Consider the following 27,697-nt stretch of genomic DNA (forward strand, 5'->3'; position numbering starts at 1 on the left):
GCTTCATGAGAACAGGGACCATGTCTTTTCTGTGTCCTGATGTGCCCCCAGCCCCTATTACAATGCCTGGCACATAAGAGGTATTCAATAAATGTTGCTGAATTAATGAATTACTTAATTTAGAAAGATTTAGCATACTAATATTTAAATATATCCCATCTCTGTCTATGAAGAATTTGCGAGTGGTCCAGGCACTAGAAGTTACAAGTTAATTTAGAAAGCCATTAAAATGATCTCATCATTTGATTTCAATGCACAGAAGATGAAGCACTTGCTGCTGTGGTTAACACTGCCCCAGCAGGAGATATGTAAGCTGAAATTCATTTACAGAAAGACAAGCAACGCCGAGATTATGGGGAAACACTTCCTCTCGTCTTGCACTGTGCTACGCTTTATTTAAACAGACTGGATAAGACAGCCAGACCTTGAGGACCAGTCTGGACCCTACTTTTCCCTTAATTGAGGGCAGGCAGATTCTCCATTAGAGCACCTTGACAAACAAATAAAATGGCCCGATTTCAAGGTCAACGTTTTTCCATTTCGCTGAGCCATAATTGTAGAGCTCTGAGTATCAACCTCTGAAAATATTTGTCTTGTTTTGTCCCATCCCGCAGACTAGGAGCTACCTTTCTTTCCTGCTCACATCTTCTAGTTCCAACTGCTTCACTAAGGATTTTCTCTAAGGGCAGCAGCAGCAAAATCAGGGGCTGAGGAGAGGTCTCCCTACGGGAGGAGAAATACAATAGAGACTGGGAGAAAGAGAGCCAGATAATGTTGATGAGGCTGACAAAAGGAGAGCAGAACAACAGAAAAAAGGGAATTAAGAAGAGCAGGTGGTAAGGGAATTATGTAAACTAATTCCTTAATCTCATAAAATCTGAGATTTCCAAAAGGAAATGGCAATAGAGGAAGCTGCGACAACTTTGGAGCAAAGAGAATCATGTTGCTTGTATTAGGGATACCCACCAGACAAAAACAATAGGTTTAGGTAAAGAAGGGCAGGCAGTTCCTCTCTCCTTGAGCTGCTCGTGACTGCTTTGTTTAATGTTGCCATTGTCCTGCTATGGTTGTCCGTCAAGCAGCAGAGGGAAAAGGGAAGCAGGTCCTGTAGGCGTGGGGTAGGGGCTGCCAGCGTGGCATGCCATGACAGGATTTCCTTTCCATTTTCTCCAAGCTCTGTGGTATTGCTGCACCTTAAATTCCCAGCTGTACGCTGGATAATGAGAAAAAGTATTGGTCTGACCTGGTTCTTTAATTTTCTTCACCACTCATGCCTTGAGCTTTCATTAGCTTTCATTTCTCATTAAGAGAAAAATCAAAAAGTGAGAATTAAACACCTCTTGCTTTATCATCTTACTGAAAATGGGACGTTGAGAGTCATGGGGCTGGAACTGAATGAAGGACCACTGTAGGAAACCACTATGGGCACACAGTGACTGGACTCTTTCTCTTTTCTCTTGGAGGCAATAGGGAAGATGTAACATACTTTGAGTCTCTACGTTTTGGCCTCAGTATTATAAAACATGGCACCTTACGAGAGCAGAGATAACATGCTCCAAACCACATTGGGTTTTTCCCTTTTCGAGTATAGGGGTTGGATTTGCACTAAACCTACTGAAGTCACTTACCAGCACTCAGTTATGTGGTTACCCCCACAGGTATATAGAGTGTGTCCAACTCATCTGTTAATCTCCTATTATATGTCAGGCACATGAGAGGTGCTCAGCAAATGAATGGAATGAGTGAATGAATACATGCATGGAGAAGTGGGGAAATGAATGCATGCCTGGGGAAATGGGTGAATGAATGCAAGCATTGGGAAATGGATAAAAGAATACATGCATGGGGAAATAGAGAAGGAATGCATATATGGGGAAGTAGACTAACTGCCCTGAATTTAATGTTCAGGTGCAATTTTAATAATGTGCTGATTCACTCCAAAAAGAAATAAAGCAATACTCATTTAATGTGCTAACATTCCTGAATCAGCCAAGAGAACACCGACGTTACCCATACAGCTTACAATGAGTTGTAGGTGACCCAGAGGCAGTCACTGCGTGATTACTCAGCTCCAAGGGAACATGGGCCAGCATGCCCTTCATGGCTGTGCACCACCCTTTCTCCAGATGGAACTATAAGAACATGCACTGGCTCTGGCATAAAATGTATCTGACCCTCAAGTTCCAAGACTGGAAGTTATAGGAGAATCTTGTAGCGGCAGCTGGATATTGTCTCTCCAACTCTTGCACCACCCACCTGAGGATGACTTACTTATTGCCATCAGAAGAGCCCCCAAGGGACAAAAAACAGTACACCTATTTGGGTGCACACTTTCTAGACTCCAAACCTAGTGAAGCAAAGTGGTGCAGTGAACCAAAGCCCAGCATTACAGACAGAAGGAACTGGGTTTGAATTGAAGTTCTGTAAATTATTAGTTGTGGGGCGAATCAGATAAATGAGACTCAGTTTCCCCATCTATAAAATGCAAATACTACAGTGCTTACCTACCTCAGTTGCGATAAGGGTTAAACGACTTAATAATATAAGTGTTTAACAGAGGAAATCAGTAAGTATGATTTTCATATCAAGAGAGCTATTACAACTGGTAACAGGGATTTGAGTGGGGGAAGGATGGCCATGCATATCATTACAGGAGTTAAAATATTCCAGATCTGCAATCTGAACCTCGCACTGGCTAGTCAGCCTGGAGGAACCACAGGAATGAGCAAGAATATCAGAGGGTATTAAATGGGGTTCTCGAGGGAGAGTGAACCTCAATGAATCCCTTTTTCTGTTTCTCTAATCCTTCAACTCATTCCTTAACCTTTCTCTCTTTGGTGATATACATATATATATACATGTACATACACATATACACATACACATACGTATACTCATACATATACATATACACTACCTTTTTTTCATATCTACTAAAAAGTTTAATTATTCATTCTTATGAAATGTCTTGAGATCCCTGATTCCAAAGAATCATTGATCATGCTAATACAGTACCAAGTAATCAGAAAGCCCAATAAGAATCTTATTTTTACAGGGAAGAATACTACAGAAATTCTCATGAAGCAAGTAACTTATTCCCATCAAGGTGACAGTCTGAGACACCTCTTTTTTTTTTTTTTTTTTTGCAGGAGGTCCTAGGTATTGAACCTGGGACCTTATACAAGCAGGCTTTCAACCACTGAGCTACACCCGCTCCCCTGAGAAGCCTTTTGACTGTACAATAATGGTTTTCCAGTGTTCAGTTGAACTCACTAACTTTATTTCCTTAATTTTAATTATTCAGGTGCATCTTCCCAAAACTTGGAGAAATTTATAGAAAGGTATGTTGGAAGTTGTTTTTAAGTCTGGTTTTTTATTTTGTAAAATGGATGAATACTCCCTGCCATTACCCCATAATCACAATTTACTTAGCATCGATAGCTGGTTAGCCACTATCCAAACACTAGGATATCACTTCTCAGACTACTGAGCTTAATTTACATATGCCCTTCAAGAAGTATCATTTAAAAATGCATACAAACTGAATTAAACTTAGGGACAGAAGTAACTGAAAAAGAGGAAATGGATCATGTCATACTCCTGCTTTATGCATGAGAAAAAATGTTGCGCTCATTTTGGGCTTAAAAATCCAAAGGGAGGCCCAGAATGGGATCCTCAGGAAAGTCTGCCTTTTCAGTTCCACAGCTGTCAGGGTGTCCTACAAATCTGGATACAAGGAGCCTTGATAACTCATCAGGGCTTATTGGTGACAAAAGCTGTAAAAGATGATTGGAAGACGACACCATGTCTGTCCACCAGGGACTTCAATCCATTCTTCCAATTCATTTCAAGTTTTTCAATTTAAGGTATCAATTCAATTCCATTTCAATGAACGTGGCCTTTCCCTAATGGGGAATTGGTTAGAGAAAGCAGAGAAAAGGGGGGGAATGGGAATAGTGATTGACTACACTGGAATGAAATAAGAATAACAAAAAATTTACTTGGAGGGTAGTATACAAAGATTCTTTCACTAGCTCAGCTTGTAACACTGGTTACAAAGCTAAGTTCCCAAATGCTTCACACTCAGATATCATCCATGTTTCTCAGCTTGTCTAGGAACCAACTGTTGGACCATCCAGCCATCGTCGTATATGCCATGATTGGAAACGATGTCTGCAATGGGTGAGTCATTGAGAAAGAAGATTTTGAAAATTCTCTGGCCCTTAGTTTCCCCCTTCTTTCCCACCCCACTCCATACCGATTCCACTCCATTATTGTAGCTTGTTACTGAATTAAATTTCTCTGTCTTAGAGGCAAATCCTAGATACATGTGAAATTAATGGAATAAACCCAAGAAGCTGAAAAATCCTTTTGAAATCTGATCCATCAATTCTCAGCTCCCATGTTCCAAAAAAATGGTGTGTCATGATCAGTTATGAGTTGTTTCACAAAAGATGTTACTCCTAACCAAGAATCACTTTTTAAATAAAGTAAGGCAGAATCACAGTTACCCCATAAAAACACCTTCCTCACTCATATTCTGATTCCTTGTGTGGTAGAGACAGAGTTAGAGCATTTAGTTCACATAGTTCACAAGCCAAGCCTATTTACACCCATGGCCCACAGTGAGGCAGTAATTTTGCTAAACTCTAATAACAATCATGATTTCAAAATGTTGAACACTTTGGTTCACCACAATATTTTGGGAGGTATCTCAAAATCTGTGTATAGCCCTAGTAATATGCCACACATGTGAATACCACCTGTCCTGTAATCATGGCCAAAGCAAAACAAAAAAAAAAACACCACCCCTCTAGCCATCCATCCCCCAATTTACAAAGCAAAACCTAAGACCAAGACAGCACAGCTGATTAATGGCAGAGCGGGAGCACACTCCAAGTAGTACTAGACGTAGGCTCTCCTTATTGGGTATTTTGTCACAACTTACAGAATTGTGCAGGACAGAGTGTAAAATTGTGCGGGACAGAGTGTAAGCTATAAGATAAACTGTAGTCCATTCTCAGTGGCAATGCTTCAATATGGGTTCATCAATTGTAACAAATGTACCACACTAATGAAGGATGTTGTTAATATGGGAAAGTATGGGAGGGAGAGGGAGTGGGGTATATGGGAATCCCCTGCATGTTTGGCATAACATTTATGTAACCTAAAGCTTCTTTAAAATTAAAAAAATAATAATAATTATTAAAAAAGAGAGGGAAAAAAAGTAGGCTATCTTGCTCATTGTCCCATCCTTTGCTTTCTTGTAATTTTCTCACAAATTTTCCCAAACCTGGGCTGAAAATCAAGTTCAATATTATTAAAGCATCTTTGCCATCACACATACCTCCTCAAGGGCTCTAGAACTCTTAGGGGGAAGAGGTGTGGCCATAATCGGTGAAGTGAGTTTGGAGAAGGAAATACCAGTACCTGGTCCAGAGATGCGGATGTACCAGTCCTTGCCTTGGTGCTTCTTAGGCTCACTCCTCTCCCCAGATCCCCAAGTCCTCCAAGCCTACATGCAGGAGAAGAGGACTCTATCCCTGTGACAAGCTACCTGTGACTCTGATAAATAACAAACACTCCCTAAGGCTTGCCATGAGGCAAGGGCACTGTCATTCTTCATGGCAGTTCATCTCACAGCAGCCCTGAGAGGCAAGTCTGATTGTCCCCATTTTACAGACGAGGAAAATGAGGTTTGGTAAGGTTAACTTTTACAGCTATTGAGTCACAGAGATGAGAGCCACATTCTAAAGCCAGTGTTCTTTCTACCCTCTACATTCATCTTATTTGCTTTCTTTTATTCATTCATTTAAAAATGTATATATGTATTGGGACCTACTATGTGCCAGGCCCTTTGATAGAGGCCACAGTCCCTGACCTCAAGGAGCTTCTAGAAGGAGAAGCATTGAGCTTCAGCCCCCATACCCATCACAAAACAGAATAAGCCTATGGGCAGACAGCCAGTGCCCTCCAGCCCCTGGATCCTGCCAGAGGGGGACAGAGAGCAAACCGGTTATACTGAGTAAAGAAGTTTTACTCCAAGAGCCAAAATCCCTACACTGCACTTTCCTGCTAAGCCATCTGACCCTCCAGCGCACTCCTGCATTTTTTTTCCCAAAGAGCCAAAGGGCTGGCAGACATCAGCCAGAGACCTGGGCCAGCTCTCCCCTGGCCCAGGGAGCTGGGCAGAGAAGCAGCAAGCATTTGGGAGAAAGAATGGACTTGGCAGTGTGGGCTGTCCCTGCAGTGCCCATTTTGTGACGTCCTGTGGAGGGGTTAGAAAAATAAAGACAGATGGCACCTACGCTTCCCCATCTGCCAGAACGTCAAGGTGGAACAGATATCCTAAAATGAACAAAGGGATTTCAGAAAAGGCTGGAGTCATCATGGAGTTGCATAATAAGTCCATCCTGGAACAAATTTTATGATTGTCTGCTTTTTTTCTGTCGTTTCCTTTTTTACGATGATGCAAGCTCTGGTTGAAATAATGCAGGTCTGTGCTTCTTCCTCAGTTTTCTAAAACTCACATAGCTCCTTAAGAAGTACTGGTTGAATGAATGAAGGCATGATTGGAAGATTGGAGTCCAAGAAGGAAAATATTATAGAAGAACCCAACTCCCTCATTGTAACTGTACTCAATTTGGCCTAAGATAACCCAGTTCCTTGGGCTTTGTCCACCTCTGCCCGCAAAAGTCACATAATGTGAGTGATACAGGAGGAACCAGAATATCTGTGAGTGAGCCACAGCAGCAGAACCCGGAGGTAGCAGGGGCAGCAGTGGGCAGTGGGAGTGGCCTCAGAGCATCAAGTCATAAAGGCTACATACAGGCGATGGCAACCCCTCTCCAACCCCCCAACCTGACACACCAGAAAAGCACCCAACACCTGCCACATAAATTGGCATGGTTCCATTTTTTACAGTGGGCCTAGCAATCATAAACTGTACATTTTCCTTCTACTAATAGAGAGAGCTGGGACCTCCCCGTCCAGGGTGTCGGTGCCCCCTGCCCCCTACCTTGATTTTCTGCAATGCCAGTGGTTCAGGTAACACCCGGGACAGCTGATCAGCTCTGTGGTCATAGAAAGTCAGCCGAAGTACCCCAAGGAGCCAGGAGTTCCAGGAAACTAAACATTCTATCCATTCAGACGGCAGGAAAACCAGCCGGGAGGGGACTGGCCAGGCTCCTGCCGCAGAGGAAGCCTCTCCCAGGCGCTCAGGCAGAGGGATTTCCACCCCCCAGCATGGTCTGACCACATCCACCTTTAGGGGACCCAGTATCTGTGCTCATGGGGTAATGGGGATCCAGCGAGTCCCCACCCCATCCCCATTCTGTGTTAAGAGGCCTCCTCAGAGGGGTCAGACGAGAGGCAAATGATGCAATTACACCTGGCTAGCACGAGGGAAAGAGCTAACCCTATCACCCAGATGTTAGTGAATGTGCCACAGTGATGAAAGAGGTTGATGTGGGAGGAGTGGGGCTATATGGCAGCCTCTTATATTTTTAATGTAATATTTTGTGTGATCTATGTATCCTAAAAAAAAAAGATAACTAAAAAAAAGGAGGGGGGAGGGGGAAAAACCTTGATGGAATAAGAAGGAAAAAATAAAAAGCAAATGCCAGCTCTGAGTGAGGTCTGAGCACTCAACAAAGATAAGGCTGTGCGCTTCAGCTTTCGAGGCGAGGGTTTCCTGCAGAGGCAGTTTGCTTTCTTCCCGGAGAAGGGGGAGCAGCTCTCTGCGCTCAGACAGGTGAAATCTGGCCTGCCAGGCTAATGAAATGATCGTGGTGAGCCCTGCACCCCAGTAATGAGGCTTATTTTGCATGATCAGACACAATTCATTAGGACGAGTTCAGGCTCCCGAGCCACCTTGAGGGGTGACCCGGGAAAACAGGTCCACGGGCACTGAATTCTCTCACTCTTTTCCCTGGCGTTGCCATCACGACTCCAGGCCAGTTCTGAAACCCGATCCCTGGCCGTTCTGTCTGAATGATTGGTGTGGGCTCACCAGTGCGACAGGAGGGTTTACCAGGGAACTGGGGCGGACAGGCAAATGGGGATGGCAGACCTGACCAGGGCTCTGAACACGTGCTCTGAAAAGGATTAGACCACTTTCAGCTAGCTCAGCAGCTTGACGGACACCAGAGAAGGTGGAGGAGATACATCCCTAACCATGAGGGCACTCTGGGAACATTTGACACTGTTACCCAAAATACCAAGGGTTCCCCAAAATTGCCAGGGTAGAGAGAGTCCACAGATCAAAAGGGCATTGGGAGTTTGCACCCAGAAGAGTATCCCCACCCCATCACTTAGACCCCTTTTGCCCTTGCTGAACTAAGAACTGGCTAACTTTTCTCTGCACATGAAAGCGGATAACCAACAATGTACATGTGTAAATTATGTAGCCATACATGATGGGGCAAAAATGACTGGAGAAAATTCCACCAGCAACACCAAGGCTTCCATTTTGATTTCACTTGGTAATTAGCCATTTGATTATACTAGCTTAATTTATGGGGTACAAATTCACACCGATTCTTTATCAACAGGGTTGTGCCTCTATCCAAAAAACAATAATAATTAAATAGGGAGTTTGGGAGACTTTGCTCCGTTTCAACTCATCCTGCCTTTCTTGCCTTGCTGTGCCTTAGTTCAGCGTAATTGCTTTGTGCCAAAGTGCTGTTGTATCAGCAGAAAGAAAAAAAAGAGGGTGCCAAGGCAAATGTTAATAGGCAGTATGTGCTAGTTTTACCAATGACAGAAACCAAGATATAAAGGCCCAACTTGCCTTTCATTTCACCCCTGCTGCCGACTCAGACACACATTGAATGTAAAACACAGTTACCCTGGAAAGGTGGCCCGGGAGTGGCTCCCACAGCAGCCCAGACCCTCTGCACACCGGGGCTCTTCCAGCTCTCCTGTGCTTAGGCAAAGCAAGCCACAACCCCTGCTCACCTACACCGGCAGGTAGGCACCCTTTTCTCAAATCCTCACGGGGGTTTTTAATGCATTTTGGGGGAGATTTTTATTCATAAAATAGTATCATCTTTCCCATAGTAATGAAAAACATGAATTTAACATTCAGTTCTGCAAGATGGGGTGATGTAAGAGTAGACATCCTTTGTTCTGTTTTGTTTTGTTTTCAGAAAGTTCAGGCAACCCATGACAGAGAGTGAAGTATGTACAACCACAAACACCCCACAACAGGAGGCTTGCACTGCCTTTTCCTCTGCAACGGGTACACATTGCTAACAGAGATTGGCCGGTGTCACCTCCACGCCCCTGGGCAGCCTTTTCACCTCCTGGATAGCAGCCAGTTTGGGAGGTGATTTCATTTTACTAAGTGAAATAGGTGGAGGGAAAATGATAGATAATTACAATGTTCTCTGCCCCTCCCTCTAAAGCTTAAGGGGGAAACAAGTTTTTTCTCCTTACTTTAAAAAATAGAGTAAAATATTAATAATTTGGGAATCTCATATTTTTCTTGCTCTTCTGATTATAAATAGCATCTGTTATGAAAAGTTCAAATAATACAGGACTTAGGAAGTGAAAGTCTCCCCATTATCATTCCCTAACCTCCCCACCGTCACACTGCTCCAAGCAAACCAATCATAAGAGTTCAATGCATTTTCATCTAAATTTTTTCTATGCAAATTCTAACTTACTAATTTATTAATATTCATTGAAATTGAATTAATTCAATATGAAATAATATTATGCATACTGCTGTGGAATTGGATCTTTGCAAATAATACTTTTTAGCACTCTTTCAATATCAATATATACAGATTACTTCATTCTTTTTAATGACTACATAGCATTCTTTTGTACGGAGGTACATAACTTATCTAACCAGGCTTTTTAACTGTTCCAGTTTTACACTATTCCATGCAACACTGCAATACTAATATATACATTTTGGCAAATAAGTGGAAATCCTGCTATAGCATAACCTCCCAGAAGGTCAAAATTTAAGTCAACTTCAAATTTTGATACATTTGGAAAAAACTGCCCTCCAAAAAGACAGTGCCAATGTCTATTAGGAGACCTTTAAAAGTGGGAATAGCAGATGCCACTGGCGCCCTCTTTCTGTCCTCTCTATCCATGTCACTTATGCCCAGAATCCAGCCAGTTCGCAGTCATTAGCTAAATTTGGAATTTTAAGGACCCAAAATAGAAAACAAGTCTATAGCATTATTTCATTCAATGAAAAGTCATGAATAGCAGTCAGTTTAGAACCTGAACAGTAGATGAAAACCTTAAAGAATTATTTATTCAATCCCCAGGTTAATATAGGTTTGTATCCTAATTCCAACTAGAGGTGTTTCTGAAAAAATGTACAGAATTTGCATGCAAAAATTGAACAATAATAGACTTATACATTAATGCCAAAAAATATTCTAGCATCACTATTTACACTCTGCCTTTTACACATAACCTTCTCTGATATAGCCCTACTATTTCATATATTCTTTTACTTTTCTTCTTTTCCAGACCAATTGAAAATAAGTCGACCAATTTAACTTCAATAAATATCTGACTGAGCTTAAAGATTTGCTACTTTCAGTTCACTTATGATTTTCACCTTTGTCTCAAATGATTTGATTTTAGGCCTATGCTTCCTTTTATGTTTTTACTAACTTTTATGAAACAAAAAAAGAATAATTTAAAAATTCAAATATTTTCTGTAGAGCACAAGCACCACTATAGAGAGAAAGTAGGTGACACAGAGTGGAATTGTTCACTGGCAGACAGTGCTGCAGTCCTACAGCCTGGAAAACTCATCCATCAGAAAATGCATGAAAGCCTAAATTCAGTGTAGGAAGGAAAAACATAGCATGAACATATAATGCAAGTTCATTTCTCAGTGAAATTTTGTTTCCCTGTGATACACACGAAAGATTTTAAAGACCAAGTTGCCAATCTCAAATTGTCAAATAAATAGTAAGCAATACCAGATCCCTTTGCTTCCATTAGCTGTGTATATCAGTCAGGATAGCAGAGGCTATGTTGCAAGAACAAACAACCCCTAAAAAATCATAGGAGTGAAAATCAGTGACAGTTTACTTTCTACTCACACTACATGTCCATCAAGAACTGGCATGGGACTCTGTTTCCAGGACTCAGACTGGTGAAGCAGCTGCTACCTGAAACATTGTTCATACTCATGGGAAAGAAAAAGAGTGTTCTGGAAGCTCTCACACCACCAAACATGATACATGTCACTTTCACTCACAACTTATTGGCCAGAAGCGGTCAATGGCCCATCCAAACATAAGAGTCAGGAAATGCAATTTTACCACATGCCTTAAAAAGTGGAAAGCCAGAAGTATTTTGCAAACAGAACAAAATAACATAATTTGTGTGTCTGTGTGTCCATATGTGTATGTGCGTATCTTGTATTTGTATAATCTAAGATGTTTTCTGTTTCTTTCACCAACAGGAAGAAAGACTCAGTCCCAGCAATGACCACTCCTGAGAAACTGTACTCCAAAGTCATGCTGACTCTGAAATATCTAAATTCTCGCCTGCCTAATGGCAGCCATGTTATTTTATATGGCTTAGCAGATGGAGCCTTTCTCTGGGACAACTTGCACAACAGATATCATCCTCTCGGTATCGGTTTGAAGACATACTATTACCTTTTAACAATATCAATGTATATATAGTTCAGATCTATGTAATTCAATGTGAACACAGTGATAGGTATTTCAAGCTGTATACATCTAAGTACCTTTAAAATGCTATTACAGTTCATGAGTCATACCTGATAAAAGAAAGGTCCCCCAGGTACAGCATCTGTAAGTCAGTATCCAAAGGTAAGCAGAATCAAATCCCAAGTCAGAAAGGGGAGAAGTACTTAATGAAGAATTAGGACAAATTGAGAGGGAACAGTTTAAATCAGGAATCTGCTTTACCAAAGGTGGGATCTAGCATGAGCTGTTGAAGCCCAAACAGGAGACAGCCCCCAGGCACAAGGAAGGATTTCTCCAAACCTCAATGGGAAATGAATTGGGGACAGTGAAATGATTGGGGACAGAAGTTGTGGGTTGGGGATGTGTGCTCCCAGTGTACTCGGTAGCACCAACAGGGACTTCTCTTTGTGTTTTCTGATTTCAAATCCCATTCCCCTTCCATGAATTCCGGTTAGATTGCCTCCATAAATTCTTTCGGCTAGACCATGCAATTCACTTGACTTGACCACAGAATGTACTAATGACTCCATGCAGTTTGGAAGAGAATGGGGGAGGGGAAATGGTGACTAGGGGCTCATCATCATTGACTTTTGTGGATTCTCTAGGCCAGTGGTTCTCAACAGGGGGCAATTGTGTGCCTTCCTACCCCTGGTTGGTATTACTGCCATCTAGAGAGTAGAAGGCAAGGAAGCTGCTAAGCATTCTGCAATGCACAAGACAGCCCCCCTGCAGTCAAGATTATCCAGTCCAAAACGACAACAGCGCCCAGGCTGGAAACCCTTTTCTAGGGTTTGCCTTGTCCCCCTCAAGTGGCCTCTCCAGCCACTAACCATGTACTAGCGTTTCATAGCACAAGATGGGGAGAATTAAAAAGTGAAACAAGTTTGCTCTTTATAAACAGCCCTCATTTTGTTTTGTTTTGTTGTGTAGTGTTGTGTTTTGGGAGGGAATGTAATTAGGGAGAATGCTGAAACCATCTTAATTTTGTTTCATGTTTTTAGGTAAGTATTCATAACTGAAATTATCTCTGCTGCCTGGTTGCCATGGGAAATAAAATGTAAATTCTTCAGTGAAGGATCAGGGTCCTTCCTAGACTGACTGGGGAAGTAGATCACCTTTCCTCAGGCTCCCCATTTCTCCTTTGGTGGCATCTCATAACTCACAGAAGGTGAGAGGCTGCAAGAGAGGATTATGACCGGCTCTTGTCTCTCTTCTCCTGCTCCCACTCTAAACCCTGTTTTCAGATCATCATTCCCACCAAGCTCAGTAATTGATCCACTGAAAGTCATGCTCCTCGGGTGTGTCTGCATTTTAGCAGGAGTCTGTCTTGCAGTGGTTTGTCATCTTAAGACTTACACAAAATACTCATCTGGGAGCTTTGTAAAAATACTAATATCAAGGCTTTACCACAATGCCTGCCCCACAGACTCTGATTTAATTAGACTGGGGTGGCACAATTTTTTTGGTCTAAGCTCCCCAGGTGATTCTCCTGTGCCGCCAGGACTGAGAACCACTGGTTCAAAGGGAATCACTCTACAGAGCTTGGTTCCAGCATGAACCAGCAGTGAAACAGGTTAATGCTGGACAATCTCCAGAGTTGGGTTGCTCTGCCTAGACCGGAACAGATCTCATATTAATCAATAGCTCAACACAGGAGTCTGATTCTGGGGCATTGGGCTAAGAGTTGAATAAAGCTAGAAAGGATGTTTAGCCATTTCTTTTTATATTTGAGCCCAGAAACGTGGTAATGATAATCCCTAGACTTGACCTTGCCACCTCTTAAGGAGTAGAAAAGAGTTCAAGGAGCAGTAGGCTGGTGAGCAGAGAACCCACTGGTGACCGATATATCTACACTCTGTTTTGTCCTCTCCCTCCCGGGAGGCAGGTAAAAACTCAGCCTGATCATTCACATGAGAAAATGTTAGATGCTCCAGCATCTCCCGGCTGGTAGTGGAGGCCCAGAACAAGAATGGGTTCCTGGCTCACTCCTGCCGGGAAGGAGGGAGTGGTCAAGCCCTCCGAGCATCTCTCAGTCAAGTTTCTGAATCCTACCCATGACTGCTGCCGAGGGCTATGACAACCCCACAATGGCTACCAGTAATTAAAATCCCTGGAGAGACCTTGTTTCCTTTGTGAGGAATTACTGGGAAGTTAAGTCTCACACATTAGGATTCTACTTACATAGCTCTTTTGGGAAAAAAAAAAAATCAGGTTTGACCAGTCATGAGTCTCTCAGGCACAATCTATGAAGGAGGCAATTATTCTAAAAATCTCCATTATGTGCTTTGGTGGTAAAGATGATACTAAGATGGATTCCTTGTCCTCAAATGAGAACGAAAAGGCAATGCCACTGGAGGGGATACCACATTGATCCAAGCAAATTACTGAGTACCAATGACACAGTAGTACAAACCATCGGCATTCTGGAAGTTTTCAGAAGGGTTAGACTGTGGTTAAGAAGTCAGGGATTGCTGGCTACAAATAAGTCAGCAAGGAGGCCTTCCTTGCAGGGTCTCTGCCACCAAAAAAAAACCAGAAGAACAAAGAAAAATTAATTACTCTGAAACTTGAAACCAAATGTCCTTTAAAATACCTTGTAATTTATATTTTATTATTGGCTCTCCCCCAGTCTAAATGAATGCAGTTTCTCTAAGGTTTAATACATTCAGATGGTGTTTCATGGAAGTGTGACTGATCTTTGTTGGTACTAAGTTTTTATGGCCTAAAATTTCAATTATGTTCCAAGCATTAAATAAATACCAAAGACTTTGCTCTAAAGAACGTATGAATCACTGAGACACAAGCTGCCACTATAGCCAGCTGGGGTAGAGCATGCCCTTCAATCTTCAGAAAAAACATGGGAGCATATGGCATTCACTGGACCAGCCTCTGGCATCTCTGTCAACCCACACACACATATGCACATACGCACAACACATACATACAGCACAGCCCCTCTGGCCTGAGGGTAAATAGTTCCTTGGTCCCTGATAGCTCCCAGGCGCTGAGGGACAGTCCCCTTCCTCCTCCAGGGATTTCTTAACCAGATTGGCCTTCTGGCCAGTCACATCCTCCAGTCTCCTTACTTGTATGACATGGAGCTAGGATCAGTCAATCAGTAACATTGCAAAAAGGACCATTAAATGGGTGCCGAGTTTCCATTTGAGCTCATGAAAAAAATTGGTAATGGATGTTGGTGATGGTAGCCCAATATTGTGAATGTAATTACAACATTGAACTGTACATTTGAACATAGTTAAAATGGGACATTTTTATTGTTAAAGTAACAAGGATAAAAATTAATACCTAAAAAGAAAGAAAGAATGTGACAATGCCAAAAGGTGGGAAAAGCATAAAAACATTTCCCCTTTCCCTTTCTTTAAACCAACAGTCCATTAAAAGCACTCCCTACTGACCTTCCACATGACAAGCCTAAAAAGTCACCCCACTTTTTAACAGATAGAAGTGTCAGAAAGAAAGGAAGTCAACTCACTGGGCTTTTCCAAACTTCTAACTGCACCTAACATGCCTGCATCCTGTACAGTGGACATAGCTACTCACAAGAAGTATTTCCCCTTTATCAAGCAATCTAGCTGGACCTGGTGCCAGAACAGCAAGGAGGTAGAGGGATTGGGAAACCTCAGCAATAGGACAGGAGAAAGAACATGAAGAGGGGAGTAAGCCAGGATGGAACAAGGATATGGCTGGGCATAACCCCCAAGTAAGAGCCCGAAGTTGAGGTCACAGTATGCAAGAAGCAGGACCCACTGTGTCCCTTTAGTGTTAGCCTCAATATGGCAGCAATCCGGGTTTGGATGGGGGGAGGGTACAGGAGGGTTACTCATGGACAGTGGTTAGGTTCTACCACTCCCAGGCTGAAGAGACCTTGGCCGCTGTGCAGAGTAAAGAGAGAAAGGCCACCCCTCAGGGAGAAGGGACTGGTCAGGGCTCCTGTTAAGCTACCTCAGGTTTATTACCAGGTCCCAGTCCCAATGAAGAAACAAGATGGCAGCCAGGCACTGAGGGAGAAGCACAACACAGGGTGCAAGGAGGGAAGGCTGCAGCTCACCAGCCCAGCTCAGTTCCACCAGGCACAGTGCTTGAAATAGCCATGTCATTTGGGCAGAGGATAGGAAGTGCAGGTTGAAGGATCAGTCACTGCAGCTGGGCTGGGCTGAGACAAGCAAGGTCACATACAAGAAGGGGACAGATTACAAAAAGCCAAAAGGTAGAGGGAAAGATGACTAGTAGGACTGGAGAAAAGATGAGGGTTCAGAGCTTTGTGCTGATTCCGTACAGAAAAAGCGGTGGTTTGGGAAGCATCTAAAGTGGGAAGACGCAGAAGAGAGAAGGTCCTAGCGTGTCACTGTGACTTTAATGGCAGTAATAAGCCTGTGCTTTTCCAGGGTGGGATTTGCTCACCCACACAGAAATAATATATTTTTCCTCTATGACAAGAAAATTGAATCTCTCTTTCAGACTAACTGATTTGAAGTATAAGTGAAAAATAAGACTGTGTTCTATCACCTTCAGTCTTTCTCTTTGCTCTGAGATAGGTCCTATTATTTTCCTTTATTTTCTTGAGAGCGTGAGAAGTGTTAATGGATCTGGCATCAGTCATTCACCCCTGAGATTTGGGTAGCCTGTATTTTGTGTCTTAGCCACAGCATGAGTGGAATTGCCTTTGGGGGTGGGTATGCTGGAGAAGGGGAAGAAGGGGAAAGGGTTAGAAGAGAGAAGAAACCATCCCATAGATTCCACGTCTACTGTTGTTTGGAAAAACTCTCGCATATGGTGCTTATTGCCTTCATTCTTTTTTTTTTTTTTTAAGATTTATTTATTTATTTCTCTCCCCTTCCCCGCCCCCCCCCCCCCCAACTCCAGTTGTCTGTTCTCTGTGTCTATTTGCTGCATCTTCTTTGTCCACTTCTGTTGTTGTCAGAGGCACGGGCGGGAATCTGTGTTTCTTTTGGTTGCGTCATCTTGTTGTGTCAGCTCTCCGTGAGGGCAGCATCATTGTTAGGCAGGCTGCACTTTCTTTTGCACTGGGTGGCTCTCCTTACAAGGCGCACTCCTTGCGCGGGGGATACCCCTGCGTGGCAGGGCACTCCTTGCGCGCATCAGCACTGCGCATGGGCCAGCTCCACACAGGTCAAGGAGGCCCGGGGTTTGAACCGCGGACCTCCCCTGTGGTAGACGGACGCCCTAACCACTGGGCCAAGTCCGCCACCACCTGCATTCTTATGTACCTTTTTAACCTGCACCAAAATATAAGTGTAGTGCATGTCTGCTAATTAGGACTCAAGTGAGGTATCTACTGGGCAACCCTTAATCCAGATTGTGAAAGCTTCCTAATGTGCTGGTCTCCCACTCCTAAGGGCCACACAGACATTCCTTGGAGGCCTTCAGTTCACCAAGCTACAGGGCACGGAGTGGTCAGATCTTCAGATGCTCAGAATGCCCTGCCCAGGCCTCCACTTGGAGTAATTGGGTCAAATGTGAGTGCTTTATAAACTCAGATAGGAGTATTCAATCAGTCACCACCTTGAGTGCTCACTGTGCCCCACAGGAACTTGGCATTTCATATCATTGATAGGAGAAAGCCACCACTCTTCAAAATCCTTTGTTGGAGGCCTTCTGACCCATATTGGGCCCTAGGATACTCATATCCCTTTTCCCTGAAGTCCAGGTAGAGTCAAGTCTCTCCAACCCCACCTGAGGCCACATCAAGAGCAAAAGCTCTAGATGGGAGGAAACTCTTCCACTCCTTAACCCAATTCTGGTCTCAATTCCTAAGGGTCTCAAAAAGAAAGAAAGCATATGACCCTGAGCACCCAGGCATTCTTCAAGGGCAATGTCAAATGAAAATGCAGGACATGTGCCCCTGGAAGTGCCAACCTTCTGCCAGGGAGGCAGGACTGCCCACAAGTGTCTTGAATCGGTCGCTATATTTGAGTGCACTCAACACACCAGACCTCTCTATTTTCCAGGCCAGCTAAATAAAGACGTGACCTATGCACAGCTCTATTCCTTCCTGAACTGCCTCCAGGTGAGCACGAGCTCTGATTTGTTCAAAGGCCCCATTTCCCATCATCTGTTGCCATTCCTCTTTAATCAAAGTGGTGTTTTCATGCTCTCAGGTCAGCCCCTGCCATGGCTGGATGTCTTCCAACAAGACGCTCCGGATGCTCACTTCAGAGGTATGATTGCCAAAGGCCCTTTGATACCATCTTTGATCATTCTTTACCTGTGTTTGCTGCAGTATTTCATTGGGGATGGGATTCTAGCAGGGCTCTGGTCCCCATGCTAGTGAATAAATCAAATTGCCCAGGGATTGAGGAGCCGAGAGATTGTGGTATGCCCATCTCTCTCCCTCTGCCTCTCTCTGGGTTTCTCCATTGCTCTTGCAGTGCCTATATCTGTATGTTTCTCTCTCATACACGCACATGCATGCACACACACACAACACACACCCACTGTTAAAGCGGGTCCTAGGCATATTGTAGAGGTGGAGAGAAATGAATGAGCTTAGGCCCTATGGCTGGAGTTCTCCCAAGATAAAAGAGGACCAAACGCCCAGACCTTTCTCTTTGACCAAATCCTTTGTCCTCTCTTCTTTGAGAGAATCTGTTGTTCAAGCAAAATGGCGAGCACATCTTTCACCTACGGTGAATGATCTCTTTGTAAAATACTCATTATCTTCCTAATTGCAAAATAAATATATTTCAATTTAAAACAAAACTTGAAGAGCACAAAAAGGATGAAGAGAAATAGAAATCACACAAAATCCCACCACCCAAGTTAATATGTGCCTACATCCTTGTGACATTACTTTTCATAGAGAGATACTTGTATTCTTTGCCTACATGGTATCAGAAGAGACATACTGTGTTAGACCTTCTACTGTAGATCAAAAATTTTCCCTCCACATCATAATTTTGTAATCATTCTAGTATCTACAGCCTATGAGTGCATCATGGTGTATTTCATCCCTAGGTGATGGACATTTGTTTCCAGTTTGTCACTATGATAAATAGCACTGTAGTGAACCTTTGTACTGATAAAGGTGTATATCTTTGCATACATCTCTATAGCCTTAAGAGAAACTCTTATAAGTCAAATTATTGGGGCAAACGGTATGCCCATTTTTAAGGATTTAATCCATATTGCCAAATTGCTCTCCAGAAAGTTTAAACCAATGCACATCCTCATTCACCAATCCTGTGTCAACACTGGATATTATCACAGCTGTTTGCCTTTGTTTGCAAATCCCATGGGAGAAGAGGGGTATCTTATTATTTTAATTAATTTGGTATCAAATTATTTTAATTTGGTTTCTGGTGAATTTTAACATTTCCTATCTGCTCATTGGCCATCTGTACATGAATAGAATTTAATGTTCAGAGCTGCTCTCTGCTGATGGCTTAGAAAAAGAAAAATGGAGCGGAGGTGGGGAGGATCGATTTCTTTGTTCTGCCTGAATTGTCTCGCTAAAGCCAAGTCTAGGTTTCATAGAATTCTCCCTATTTCTCTTGTATTCAGAGAGCAGAACAACTCTCCAATACACTGAAAAAAATTGCCACCAGTGAGAAATTTACAAACTTCGATCTTTTCTACATGGATTTTGGCTTCCAAGAAAGTAAGTTGCTTGTTTTAGGTATTGACAGTAAACAAAAGCAGCAGCTACGATTTTGAGCTTTTCTGGATAGCAGTTGACAAGCCAGTAGGCAGTAGATCGGGCAGGGTCGTTCCTGCCCATTGTGACACATTCATAGCACTGAACTGTGTGTGTGGGGGGGGTGGCTCTTCCTGAGGTGGTGGGGAATGAGCTTTACCTCCTTGCTTTCCCATCACTTTAGAACCCTGAAACAATAGAACTAGCAACCAGTTGGAAAAAACTTGGGGCTGGGAGCCAACAGGCTAATGGAATTGCCTAACCTTTTCTAGCCAGTTTAGGAAATGTCCGGCTTACCTTATGCACTAATGGTGGGTAGGAAGGGATAAGGCAGTGCCTCTCAAAGTGAGCACTGACGATCTAGGAGGCTCAGGAACGATGCAGCTTCCCCACACAAGATAAACCCAATCAAAATACCTCAGAGACGACCTGAGAATTTTACTGTAACAAGGCAGGCAACTCATGTCGCAGCTTTCTGGGAAGAACATCGCTGTTTCTGTCTTAGTGTGCCAGAGCTGCTACAATAGAACCATACATTGGTTGGCTTAAAAATGGAATTTATCATCCCACAGTTTTGAAGGCTAGAAGTTCCAAAAATCAAGGCATCGGCAAGGCCATTCTTTCTCGCCATAAACCTGTGGTGTTCTGGTGCTGGCTGGTTCCAATCTTGAACCCTTGGAGTTCCCTGGTTTGCATCTCTGCCTTTCGCAGAGTGATCTCTCATAATGTCTGATCTTCCGGTTTCCAATGGCCTCCGGCTTCTTCCCGTGCTTTTCTCTGCTTTCTGGGTTCTCTTTATAAGGCCTTCAGTAATACTATGAGGGCCCACCCTGATTCAGTTTGGCCACATCTAAATAGAATTTTAGAAAATCTATGCACAAATGAATCCACACCTTAACTGATAATACTTCTTCAAAGGGTCCTATTTACAATGGGGTCACACCCACAGGAACGGAGATTAAGATTAAGAGGATATCTTATGTTGGGGTACATGAGTCAATGTCCCACAGTTATTTGCCTAGCATTCTGTCCAAACACGGGGATCACTGACAAATGACCACACAAAAACAGGCATGTTTCCTGGGACTACTGATTTAGCCTTTATATCTGGACTCAAAGTCATAATTTATCAACTTTAATCCTTCCAGACTCACTTTCATTCCTAAGCAATTTTCACAAAAGAGTAAAGTCCCTTGTTGATTGACTGCCAACTGAGATGATGCTAATGAAAAGCTTTACAGTGTATGCTGTAACAGGATGGAAGATTTCTCATCTCTACCTCCCCACCACAACCCCCCTGCCCCAGCCCAGGCATCTGGATGGAGCAGATGGTCATCATGAATTATCAAATATTACATTAGCTGACACGTTTTGCATTGCAGACACTAGTACTTCAATCCAGCACATCTTTTCAACAAGACTTATCTCCCTTAACTAGATTTCCTGCCTAGGTGATACACATCTCTCTCATGGAGAGAGACATCTTGATAAATAACCTCTCATTAGAATGCAGAGTTAAAGACTCATTAATGAATTTCTGGCATAAACAAATGCACCACCAAGTGATCTTTGATCATCACCAACCTTGAATATAGATAAAGCTATTAAAAATATGATGTCTAACATTGACATGGGACTTTTTTCTTTTCCAGTGTGATCTCTAGCTCTGTGAGTTATTATCTTTGGGACTGGAGGCAATTCCATGATCATCTCTATACTCCCTTTCTGGTTCTGGAAAGGAGATACTACATTGACATCACATCATGATTTGTATGATTGTGTGAATTAATGTGAAACCCTTCTAAATTCTGTGTCTAGAAGTAGCAGGTAGCCGGTTCAGAGTCCCTGTCCCTCATGCCCTGGCTACCCAATGTCTGGCCCAGAGCCAGCTGTAGTACCAGAGAACTAGTTAAAAATGCAGAATCCCAGCCCCATTCCAGACTTACCTAAATCAGAATCTACATTTAATGCAATCACCAGGTGATCCATATGCACATTAAAGTTTAAGGACGAGGGCTCCATAAAGCTCCAAGATTGAGAGCTTGGTCAATTACTTATCAGATTTTGACTGAGTCCTACAAGATACCAGGAGTTGTGTGGATGCTGGGAATATAGTTTCAACAAAGTAGATACAGCCCTTATCTTCAGAGAGCTTCATCCTTGACCCAATACTAGCCAGCATTGCATTGTGACATAACATGCTTGGAAGCAGCCTCATCAGTCCTTTCTTGTCATGACAGCAACAATAAGCTCAGCAAAAGCACCAAGTTCACTTCGGCTGAACTGAACACCTAGTCAACCTGCCAGCAGTCAGCTTATCGCGAAAGCTCTCAGGTATCTCCCCTAGTTTGGCAAATCTCATCAACAGTTCAAGGTATTTCCAAAGATTTTGTAGTTTCCTGGCATTTATTAAAAATTAATTTGGGAATGGATATAGCTCAAGTGGTTGAGTGTCTGCCTCCCATATATAAGGTCCCAGGTTTGATCTCCGGTATTTCCTGAAAAGAAAACAAAAAATGAAAAAACCAACTTTCTTTGGGGAGCAGACGTAGCTCAGTGGTTGAGCACCTGCTTCCCACAGATAAGGTCCTGGGTTCAATACCTGGTACCTCCTAAAAAATTTTTTTAATTTAAAAATGTAGCTTTTTAAAGGACCTTCACCTCTCCATGCTGTGAAGCTAGTGGGGCACTCTACATGGGAAGATGCACAGATGCAGTGGGAGGGAGAGCAGAGGCAAAGGAAATGGTGATTTGATGCATGGATTAGGTGAGACCAAGCTTGTAAAGCACTTGGAACAGTGCCTGGCACATGGTAGGACTCAGTAACTGTTAGCTAGCTTCCTCCCACCACCACCATCAGCAATGCATGTAAAGCACACACTACATTCTTCCAAGCCTCGTAACGGATGAAAATTGCTTATTCTCTTTCAATGTCCAACCGACTTCCTATCACCAATCGTGCCTGTGAATTATTTTGAGTTCCTTAGGGGAAGATATGGTAGAAATTCATCTCGTTATTGCTACTGTCTCCTTTTATCAGAAATAACAACCCTGTGGAGTGATTTACTCAACCTGCAGTCTTCATAGTCACATAAACATTTCTCAGCTCATTCCGGTACTATATTTGCACTGACTATTACATCCCTTTTCAAGATACTCAGATTTACAAGTTCACATCCCCCTGACAGAACAAAGAGCAGTGGAATATCCCAGGCCCTTGAGGGTAGGCACTAACCTATACATTCTCAGCTCTGACTGCATCTGTCCAGCATGGAAAGAAGATTGCTCATCTCCAAAGGCTCTTTCTGTCTCTTGCTGACTCATTCGCCAACTGGTTAGGAACTGAACAGAGGTAGGAGTTTATCCTCCCTTCAGGAAATGCCAGCTTGCACAGGTGATGTCCTCTTTCTTCCTCTCCACCACACCTCCAAGGCAGAGGAAGGAAAATGCCATTTGGCCGGCAAGACCATTTTTACATGCACGGCTTACATCTCCCACCAGCTGCCCTCAGCTTCCAAGACAACTCAATCGGAATAAACCTGGTTCTTTATTCCCTCTAAGTGTATGTTTGTAAAAATAGCCGATGACTTCATGGTGCTAACCAGAGAGCATATTTATATATATTTAAGTATCTGCTAGTGTTGTTATTCATCAAAGAGCTACCCAGGGTTTTATTAATATTCTTCCGTGGTTTTATTGCATCTGTGGAAAAAAATTGTCGCTGAAAGAGATTCTTTGACTTTACAGATGAAGAAAATAAGTTACACACTAAATCCGACACATTATTCATGACCATTCAAGAAGTTTAATTCAGATCTTCTGACTGACAAGCAGGAATTCAGTACTGATTTTGAATTATGATCCCAAGAAGGAAGGATACTATCCTTATCATTCTATTCTTGCTTTTAAACCATCCACTCTAATATAAATCAGGGAAGAAATTGCATGAATTTTGAGAAAGAAAAATTTCACCCTGAGATAAACAAACAAAGAGGGGTCACTCTGTCTAGCACTCATCACCATACAGATAAAACCTTGAAGACTTACCTACACGTTGCTGGCTCCATCTACAAGTTTTAGAATCCCGATGTCTACATATGAACAATGACCCTCCCGGAGACAATAATCATGTGAGACACTGATATTTTCTTCCATGAATTGACTAACTGTAGCCAGGGAAATGTTGTGGCGTTTTCTGATAATATCTATTGTGTTATTTAATAAGGCAAGCCAATTCTTCTAAAGGCTGGATTCCCTTGTATGGCGTACCAATGGAGAGCTGCAGGGAGCAGTCCACCCTGGCAAAACCTGACGAGTAAATACCTCTTTCATTATGCTTTTGTTCCTGAGTTTTCCTTTTACAGTCCCTACAACCATGAGGTTACCTAAGCCTTCAAGGGGAAGAGAATGAAAAGGCCTTCCCTTCTCATTTTGAAAAACTTCTCGTGATGAACTATGCCTATTTGTTCCATGAGATACAATATCTATCATCACTTCTAGATTTCTCTAAAGGCCATAATTTTTAGGTTGGTAGTCAGGAACATAAAAATCCACTCAAATAGAAATGGCCTAGAATAACCTTAAGCCTGGGTGCCAGCGTTGAATCATGCTAGGGGAAACTTATCTACAAGCAAATAAGACCTTTTCAGTCAGGATCCTGGTAAACATTGGCTTAAACTCTGACTCCTTAATAGGCTTGACTTTGCTGTCCACTCTGGATTTTCCAGGTTTGCTGATCACTGTAGTTCTTTCTGGATTTTTTTCTTGGCCACTGAAGGCACAGGTTCATATTCAGCCTGTCACTCAACCTTCTCTGTAAACATGGAGAGTTGACAATTGTTATAAGAGGCTTCCCACCCATGCTGCACCAGAGGATGCCTGCGGGTCTGGAACAGATATATGGTATAGCATATGTCCACCTAATACACCAGGCCTCTGCCTTCTGTCACGTTCACCCAGTTCGTCTCAACTTTTCACCTGCCTCTGGTCTGAGTTCTTGATTAGGCTGAATTCCAATTAGTCTGTTAGTATTACCTGGCATTGCTTAGAACTCTGTTGGAATTATCTTTCACGTTTTTTTCTTTCTGTTTTTAACATCTATACAGCATAAGATGAAACCAAGCTAAAACTAGAGGAAGAGGTGGAGGAAAGGACGAAAAGTGCATTGAGGAGGATCGGATGTGGCTCGAGCAGTTGAGCACCCACCTCCCACATGGGAGGTCCTGGGTTCAGTGCTAAGTGCCTCCCAAAAAAACAGACAGACAATGGGAAAACAATAATGAGCAGACAATGAGCAAAAAACAAACAAGCAGGGAAATGGATGTGGCTCAAGCGACTGGGCTCCCATCTACCATATGGGGGGTCCTGGGTTCAGTTCCCAGGGCCTCCTGGTGAAGGCGAAGCTGGCCTGAGAGCTGGCCCACACCACAAAGTGATGCAACAAGATGACACAACGAAAAAGAGACACAGAGGAAAGACAAGGGGAGACACAACAAACCAGGGGGCTGAGGTGGCTCAAGCCATTGGGTACCTCTCTCCCACGTCAGAGGTCCCAGGATCAGCTTCCAGTTCTTCCTAAAGAGAAGATGAGAAGAGAAGATAAGCAGACACAGAAGAACGCACAGCAAATGGACACAGAGTGCAGACAGGCAGAGCAGATGGCAGGGGGTGAGGGAGGTTAAATAATAAAATAAATCTTAAAATAAAAAACAAGCAGGGAATGGATGCAGCTCGAGCAGTTGTGTGCCCGCCTCCCACATTGGAGGTCTAGGGTTTGGTTCCCGGTGCCGCCTAAAGAAAAAAGCAAACAAAAAAAACAGACAACAAGCAAAAAAAAAAAAAAAAGAGCAAAACAACAAACAGACGAGTGCAAACAACAAACAAAAAGAAGGAACAAACAGATGAGGGAGCCATCTGGGGGGGGCGCTGCATTGAGCCCTTTCGTGAAGTTAAGGCTAGAATGGAAGGGGTGTCCCTCCAAAGTTGAAGAGGGGCATTGGGAGGCCGATGTCTTTTCCCATCATTGTTGATTTTTTACTAGAGACCCCTGTGGGAGAGAAAGGTAGAGAAGAGGCAAATATCATGAAAGAACATGGCATGGGCTCTGCATTTGCAGAAACCCTTCCAAATGCCCAGTTCTCAACAGAGAGTAGCTTTTGGAAGTTTAGATTGGAGGTGGCTCAGATAGAGGCTTATCATAAAGTTAAGTTAGAATATAGAAAAACACAATCCCAAACAAAGACAGAAACTGGTCAAATACCTCTCAGGCAAATGGTAGAACAAAGACTCTGAAACAAGAAGGGCAGGTGATGGCGGCAGACTTGGCCCAGTGGTTAGGGCATCCGCCTACCACATGGGAGGTCTGCGGTTCAAACCCCGGGCCTCCTTGACCCATCTGGAGCTGACCCATGCGCAGTGCTGATGCGCGCAAGGAGTGCCCTGCCACGCAGGGGTGTCCCCCATGTAGGGGAGCCCCACGTGCAAGGAGTGCTCCCCATAAGGACAGCGGCCCAGCGTGAAAGAAAGTGCAGCCTGCCCAGGAATGGCACCGCCCACACAGAGAGCCGACACAACAAGATGACGCAACAAAAAGAAACACAGATTCCCATGCCGCTGACAACAACAGAAGCAGACAAAGAAGATGCAGCAAATAGACACAGAGAACAGACAACCGGGGTGAGGGGGGGAGAGAAATAAATAAATAAATCTTTAAAGAAAAAAAGAAGGGCAGGTGAGCCAGGCATAGGAGGGGAAGGGCTGGCATGGCTGAAAAAAACAAATAGAACAGGCCCGGCAAACTGAAAACAGAGCCAGGTGCCTTTTACAGGGTATACCTGCTAAGGGCAAGAAAGAAACTGTTCAGAGCTGCCAGCTGCTTTGGCCGAACAAATTCCTCATAAGAGTTTAAGCATTCAGCGCAGCTCTGAGCTTCCTATCAGAAGGGCAGAAGCTCACCATTTCTTCAGAGATACATTGTCGACCAGCATACATAATTTCTCTGTGAGGGATACCACCTGACACAGTACACAGCGTCCTCAATTCGAGTTTATAAGAAGTGCAAAGGTCAATTTCCAGTGGCTGCTTCTACTAACAATCTCCAATAAAACCCAGAAGCATGATATAATAGTGTGGCTCGGTGGCAGCAATTCTGCCAGGAAATAAGCTAATGGGGACTGGTGATTCACTCTGCAGGGATCTAAGCCACCAGCATGATTTTTTTCCTGAGCTCTGAGAAGGGCAGCATTATCTGCAGCCCTCTGGAGACAGGGAGTGAGTAGTAAGAGGTGGTAGCCTGCTAGAACCAATGTCAAGGTGGCAGTCCACCCGGCTAGGTGGTGGCCTATCAGGACGAATGTCAAGAGTTGTATAATATTGATCGAGCCCTGAGAAAGTCCAGCCTCTCTTGTCGAAAGTCTCTCATAGAATTTCCATTCTTTCCCTTGATGTGAGATGGGGAGAAACAAAGAACAATCTCTGCCCTTGAGTTTACTATGGGGCAAAAAGAACTGGGGTGCACTGGACAAGGGGAAGTGAAGGGGTGGACAATGTGTGAAGTAGCAGCCTCAGATTTTCCTCTCCGGGGACTTGCAATTCCCTGGAGGAGTTCTTATTGACTGTATTATATTACAACGCAGACTTAATTGTGCTGTTGCCCTGGAGCAGCCACTATTCTTGGTCTCGTACCAGGGCTGAAGGACAGTTTTATTGCTTTTCATCACTTTGGGTTCATAATATTTTCCCTGCAGCCATTCCCTCTCTAAGCGTGATGTTGAGATAATTTTATGTAATTATATAATTTTTCCAACATACTGTATGATTTTTAACGGTGATTACTTGACACACGCAGGCAGTGTCTGGAGATGGCAGCCCAGGAAAGGAGATGGTAACAAAATGTTCAACTTTCCTCTCCTGCTCCTGCAACACTGTCCTATTGCGCGTCTGAAAAATGAGATGGACTTAAATTGGTGTTGAATATTTTAGAGCTCATCTCTCCCCTCTGCCCTCCCCACGAACTATACCACATCCATCCAACGCTCTCACCCATTCAGACTTCCTGAGTTAGAAAAATTAAAAAAAAAAAAAAAAATCACCCAGTGGGAAGATCCTTTCTGCTCACAAAACCCTTGACCCAAGTTAGCAGCCCAGAGGCAGCTATAGCAACTTTGACAACCTTTTCTCCTGGTGCTTGTTCTCGAAAGCGAGTCTGTAACCTCTGCCCGTGTGTCCCACAGTCACAGAGGAGTGGAAGAGGAGAGGGGGACAGCCCTGGCAGCTCATCGAACCCGTCGACGGATTCCACCCTAACGAGGTAATCGCAGTCCCG

General features: G+C 43.4%; 1 protein-coding gene across 1 annotated transcript in view; it reads left to right on the forward strand.

Moving 5' to 3' along the window:
• Positions 1 to 27,697, forward strand: part of AOAH (acyloxyacyl hydrolase) — a 216,151-nt gene that overhangs the window by 172,348 nt on the left and 16,106 nt on the right. The window contains exons 14-20 of the mRNA XM_058296776.2: positions 3,305 to 3,341; positions 4,108 to 4,182; positions 11,447 to 11,619; positions 17,690 to 17,748; positions 17,840 to 17,899; positions 19,242 to 19,338; positions 27,606 to 27,682. Coding sequence (XP_058152759.1) covers positions 3,305 to 3,341; positions 4,108 to 4,182; positions 11,447 to 11,619; positions 17,690 to 17,748; positions 17,840 to 17,899; positions 19,242 to 19,338; positions 27,606 to 27,682 — 578 coding nt within the window. The remainder of the gene's footprint in view (positions 1 to 3,304; positions 3,342 to 4,107; positions 4,183 to 11,446; positions 11,620 to 17,689; positions 17,749 to 17,839; positions 17,900 to 19,241; positions 19,339 to 27,605; positions 27,683 to 27,697) is intronic.

The sequence above is a fragment of the Dasypus novemcinctus genome, chromosome 5, assembly GCF_030445035.2.
Source record: "Dasypus novemcinctus isolate mDasNov1 chromosome 5, mDasNov1.1.hap2, whole genome shotgun sequence".
Lineage (NCBI taxonomy): Eukaryota > Metazoa > Chordata > Mammalia > Cingulata > Dasypodidae > Dasypus > Dasypus novemcinctus.